The 6,076-nt window shown below is 45.2% G+C and overlaps 1 protein-coding gene across 2 annotated transcripts in view; it reads left to right on the top strand.

Moving 5' to 3' along the window:
• Window positions 1-6,076, top strand: part of Trio (trio Rho guanine nucleotide exchange factor) — a 287,626-nt gene that overhangs the window by 185,837 nt on the left and 95,713 nt on the right. For both annotated transcript variants that reach the window (XM_026783734.1, XM_005356663.3), the window contains exons 28-30: window positions 1,190-1,282; window positions 2,733-2,844; window positions 4,174-4,364. In XM_026783734.1, coding sequence (XP_026639535.1) covers window positions 1,190-1,282; window positions 2,733-2,844; window positions 4,174-4,364 — 396 coding nt within the window. The remainder of the gene's footprint in view (window positions 1-1,189; window positions 1,283-2,732; window positions 2,845-4,173; window positions 4,365-6,076) is intronic.

Raw genomic sequence — 6,076 nt, 5'->3', positions numbered from 1 at the left:
AAAAACCAAAAAAAAAAAAAAAAAAAAGAGTATACACAAAAGATATAAACTTACTAATCTCATGCATTTCTGAAAGTGACCTAGCAGGGAAGTCCTAACAATTTGACTACCAGGTCAAGTAGATGTCTGTCAATTGTATGCTTGAGTAGGCTTAGCATGGGGGTCCTCTGCTTTTCAAAGATGGTGCAGAGATATTGTTTCTGTAAAGGGCGAGGGATACAATATTATTAAATGTATTTTGGGTTTCAGAACTAGGCAGATTGTGGCTGGCAGAAGGTACTGAGTGCTGTGTACCTGTGGTGACAAGGCCAGGGAGTAGTGGGATGACCCTGTTGTGCTCAGGGAGGACTCAGTGTATAGTGAAGCCTTGCCCAGCCTAATGCTGTGATTGTTGTAGTATTTCACATGCAGCTACAGTCTAGAAAGCCTAAGCAGAGAGAGCATGTGCGCAGCCACAACTTTAAAGCAAAACAAACCCTGTTGGGCTAACAAGATGGCTCATAAGTAAGGCACTCAACCATACGGGCCACATGATGGAAGAAGAAACCAACCTCATGAGTGTCCTCTGGCCTCCACACAGGGGCCCCCGGATAGAGAAATACAGGATAACTTCTGAAAACCCTGTGTGTTTAAGCATTCAGGAATAAAGGAAGTTATACCTACCTGACTGATACATGTCTTTGGTGTCCATTGCAGGATTACTTTGACTTTTAAAGAGGTTTTGGTTCTAATGTCCTCCATTCTTTGGACATCTTATGCCCTTCGATTATCCTTTTCCCCAGAACAAGCATTTCAGAACACTTGTCATGTGTTTTACTAGCTAGCTGGTGAGCACTGTGAAGTGCTGGGCGGCATTCCTGCCTTCTCTGATGACCTTACACAATAGCCTCAGATTTGTAAGCACGGTGATCGCAAGATGCACAGTAGAAAAGAACACACTAGACACACTGTGGCTCGGCATACTGCATCCCCCTTTCTGCCTGGTGCTCTGCCATCCTCCCATGTGACCTGGAGAAGTGTATGCTGGGGTTCTGACAGCCCTCCAAGAAAGAAGAGCTTATTTCAGCAGGCTCAGACACTGGTCATGGATTTGGATCACGCACTTGTCACTGATGTGATAGTGTAGCCATTTGTTAATAGTTTGACCCTATGATAAGGCTTTTCCGTTTCTGTTTTTATTTAAATGTAGGAGATACAGCAGCGGCACGGGTTAGCCAATTCCATCTCTTCCTACCTGATTAAACCTGTTCAGCGAATAACAAAGTATCAGCTCCTTTTAAAGGTACGTATGAAGCCTCTTCAGTCTGCAAAGTCTCCTGAGGACTTAGGTATTTGAAATCTTATTGAGTGACTTGATTGATGACCATCCCTACAGAAATCTGTAGCTACTATGACCATAAAATCAGCCAGAAGGCAAAATTTAATTTGTTTATATCCAGATAATTTCCCCTTTGCCTGCTAATTCTATAAAAGTGCTTTGTCTTTAAGTTTGTCTCTTATTGCCCTCAGAATCAAAGGCTTTGTTCTCACCCTATGTTTCCACTAAGATTGTGCTATTTCTAAATCCTACCTCATTTTCCAAAAAGTTCACTTGGGAGCAGTAGTAGACTACATCAGACCTCCCAGGTGGGAAAGCGGTCTCCACAGGCAGGAGCTGAAGCGCTCTGTACTCTCAAGGAGTTTCTGTCCCGCTCCATAGAGCGTAAATATCTGACCACAAATGAAGGCACCTGTCAGGGATGAGTTCCTCTGGCACAGTGGTCCCCAGCCTTTCTAATTGCTGTAACCTTTTAAGATACTTCCTCATCTTGTGGTGACCCTAACCATAAAATTATTACTACTTCATAACTGTAATTTTGCTACTGTTATGAATTCTATGTAGATATTTTTGGAGATAGAGGTTTGCCAAAGGAATCTCAACTCAGAAGCTGAGAACCACTGCCCTACACCCTCCAAGCTTACTGCTGACCATACTGCTGTGTCCCTCCTGTACACCACACATACAAGATTGCTGTCACTTTGACTAATGATAGTTGTGACACCCATTAGGGTGTAAGCGTGCTTTCCCTGCTGTCCTCCCCACGTGGCAGCTGATGGTTTTTCAAGTAGGAGGTGGAATTGCACACATAGATGCCCACAGGAGGTATGGCTCGTCTGTAGAGTCCCTGTAAGCACTCCGCACTGAGGATGGGTGGTCTGTGCTGTGTTGCTGTTCTGATGCAGTTATGTGGTCGGGCAGGTGGAGTCTGCCATGACTTTCTTCACAAACCGATATCATTCTATTTTCTCATTTTGGAGATACTGTGTTTGACTGATATATCAATGGCAACCAGCTCTGTCTTCCTCCACTGTCCTCGTTCAGGTAGAACAAACCCAGTTGCCTGTTGAGTAACTCGCTTTTTATTTTTTTTTTATTTTTTTATTTTTTTTTTGGTTTTTCGAGACAGGGTTTCTCTGTGGCTTTGGAGCCTGTCCTGGAACTAGCTCTTGTAGACCAGGCTGGTCTCGAACTCACAGAGATCCGCCTGCCTCTGCCTCCCAAGTGCTGGGATTAAAGGCGTGCGCCACCACCGCCCGGCCGAGTAACTCGCTTTTTAATAAGAAAAATTCCCAGTTGGGTAGTTTATTTCTTGAATGCTCTGTGTTTTCATGGATTTCTGCCATCTGCTAGGCTGCTGCTGGCAGAGCATCTTTGCAATCCTTTGCTATTTCACGGTGTTGCTCTTTCCCAGGAGCTGCTCACGTGCTGTGAGGAAGGAAAGGGGGAGATTAAAGATGGCCTCGAGGTGATGCTCAGTGTTCCAAAGCGAGCCAACGATGCCATGCACCTGAGCATGCTGGAAGGTAACAGGTGCACCCTGCCCCTAACGTGCAGTGACATCATCTCCATGATGCTCTGTATACAGGGATCATCATCTTTCTTGACTCGGGAACAGCCATGCCATTCCACACGCCAGGAGCACTTTGTGTCACCTATCTCTTATTTAACGCCATCTGACTTTCCTGACACCTGTTAGAGAGGTGTCAGCAGTAGATGGAGACGTTGAGAACCAAGGTTATAGGGGTCTTGTTTCCCCATTTCCTTATCAGTTGCTAGATGCTTGTACAAAGCAGACATCTTGTGAAGCAAGTGAATTTAGTGTGTGACATGATGAACAGAAATGAGGCTAATGTGTCCAGCAGGTATTATAGCCAGTCCACTTTGCACTGATGCTTCTATTTAATAAAGTTGCTTCTGTGTGGTCAAGGTTAGCACTGCAATGGGCCTTTCCCTAATGCTTGTGCTAGTTTATATTATTTTATTGATAAGAAATTTATTAATTCGAACACGAGTGCCAGTATGTAGCAGAAACTCAGAGCAGGCAACACAGATTTTTCTTCCTCTGCTGTCAGATATATGACTGACTTCTTCATGATGTCTCCAAAGGGAAGGAGCGTCTTCTGGCCTGTTTCTCTCCATCCTATGTATTTCCTACTTGTCCTGGAAAGCTGCAGGGCCACATTAACTTTCTGCCTCACAGGAAGTAGGGAAACATGTGGGTAGGGAACTCACCCAGCTGTATGCATTTATTTTCTCATTTCTCTGAGTTGAGGTGCCTAGTTCTTCCTAGCCACGAAGGGACTGGTGAGTGAGCAGCTTATGGTGGCCCTAGAGGGCGTGCCTGCTCTAAAGAAGAGACCGAAAGGGAGGTAGTGAGCAGCTTCTGCCCCAGGGGCCGCTTTGCTAAGTCCTGGACTTGGCCACAGTGTTGCCAGGTCCAGGCTGATTCATGTGAGTATTCCAGACTCACAGAAGATGGCTTAGTGACATTGTCTCCACTAGACTAGGACCTGAGCAGAGGGTCTCAGGGACATCCAGGCCAAAGAGGTGAAGAATCGGACAGGAATGTGGGTTGTGGTGTGGAGTTAGACCAGACCTCAGGTGACCCAAGCCAATAGAAAGGAGTGGAAAGGAAAGAAGAAGGCTGCGAGGGTCCCCGGAAATGTCTTGAACTTGGGAAAACACACAGTGTACTTTAGGAGGAGTTCTCTCCGTCAGGGGCCCATTGTGAAGAGCATGGAATACAGGACTGGAAACAAGCGAGGGCATTTGCAGGGAAACGAAGACTGATGCTTCCTTCTGATCACGCTTGCTCTCCCTTCGAGCTGATTTGCTTTTATTTTGTGTTGTAGGGTTTGATGAAAACATCGAGTCTCAGGGAGAACTCATCCTGCAGGAATCCTTCCAAGTGTGGGATCCCAAAACCTTAATCCGGAAGGGCCGAGAGCGGCATCTCTTCCTTTTCGAGATGTCCTTAGTGTTTAGTAAAGAAGTGAAAGACTCCAGCGGGAGGAGCAAGTACCTCTACAAAAGCAAGTTGTTTGTAAGTATCGGCACCCAGCGCCCCAGTCTGCGAGCCATGCGGCTGCGTCCTTCTTGTGGGGAGAGAGAATTCCTATTTGCTGCCTTTAGTTGCCTTTCAAACTACTCTAAAATGGGAATCTGGATTTGTGAAGTTTTTTATCTTCTTCAGTTATGTTCTCTGCAACCTGCGTCCACTAGAGGGCATGCCGGTACTGGGAGTAGATGAAGTCCGTATTATCTGGGTGCCCTAAGCAAGCACTCATATCATTTAAGTTATTTTTTTTAAGTCATAAACATCAAAACGTATGCAGGCTGCCTGACTGGGTGGACTCACTACCGATTTATAATAATGAAGAGTTGATTTCTTTCTCGTTAGAAATTAATTTATGAAAAGTAAATATATGAATAAATTTGAAACTTTTATAACAGAAAAATATCATTATTACAGTCAAAAATTATGAGTAAAAATAATGTTTGAAAGATTCCCCAGCCGTACCCGTGCAGAGACCAATGTTAGTGTTTCTCTGGGGAAAGGAGCCTGCCTGGAACCATTCCTATTCCACACAGTCCATGGCTGTGCACAACCGAATGCCTGCCCGCTGAAGTCTCAAGCCAGGACAAACTCTGGTTCCCTGCACTTTGACCTTTCTTAAGGCCACTGCTCAGAGAGCTGCCAGCACAGACTTGCTGGACGGAGGGCATGAGGTGGTGACATGCAGGGGAGCTTCCCATCTAGAAGGGAAGCAGAGTGACATCGAGTCATCTTCACGTCAGGTCCCTTTAGAGCGATTGAGACGTCTGACATTGGAATGCCTTAACATTACCCTTTTTTGGAGCTCTCTGTAGATCAGGCAAGATTCCTGAGTGTGGAAGTTTTCTTAATAATAATCTGGAATCTGCAAGTTCCCGCTAATGGGTTTTATTCCACCGTCTTTGGCTGGTACCCTGGCCGTGATTGTCATTTGGATCTCGCTGTGGCTTTCCTTCAGTTAGGTCACACTCCAGCTGGAAATGGAAAAGGACAATCTTGCCCAGGTAGTGATTTTATGGCTGCCTTAAATCTGCCCTTGGAAGCAAGCTTGTGTGCTTTAGAAATTGATACGTTTTAGCTTCATTTATATTTTAAAGCTTGCGATTCCTGCAGAGGCCGCCTTTGGAGGGTGAGTGATGAGTCACTTCTGATGCTGGAGAGAGATCGGGTGGATTCAGTGATGGTGGGGAGGATGCTGTGTTCCGCATATGTCCCCAGATGGGCTGTTATCTCTTGGTATTACTGTGCATGATGAAATACTCAAAGTTAATGTTGCAGATGAAATCCGAAGATTTTAGCCCTTTTTGCTCTCTGTCAAGGTGTGTCACTGGTAAGAGTGAATCAGGGGAACTCCTAGGAACTGGGAGAAGCCCATGCTTGTTCAGAAGCTTGGGCTTTTTCTTCAGCATGTTCTGCTTATTCATGGCAGTGTCCAGAAGTGCTCGAAGCTATCAAAGGCAAACGCAGTCAGTGTGTTCTACTGGTAGCTTTCCTCCTGCCCACAAAGGCAGTGGTTCTCAGCGTCCCTAATGCTGTTCCTCATGGCGTGCTGACCCCAACTATAAGATTGGTTTTCTTTTTTTTTTTAATTTTATTTTTTTATTTTTTATTTTTTCTTTTTTTTTAATTGAGAAAAGGAAAAAAAACAAGTTTCCACCTCCTCCCAGCCTCCCATTTCCCTCCCCCTCCTCCCACCCTTC

This window comes from Microtus ochrogaster, chromosome 19, assembly GCF_000317375.1.
Source record: "Microtus ochrogaster isolate Prairie Vole_2 chromosome 19, MicOch1.0, whole genome shotgun sequence".
Lineage (NCBI taxonomy): Eukaryota > Metazoa > Chordata > Mammalia > Rodentia > Cricetidae > Microtus > Microtus ochrogaster.
This window is presented reverse-complemented; position numbering and strand designations above follow the sequence as displayed.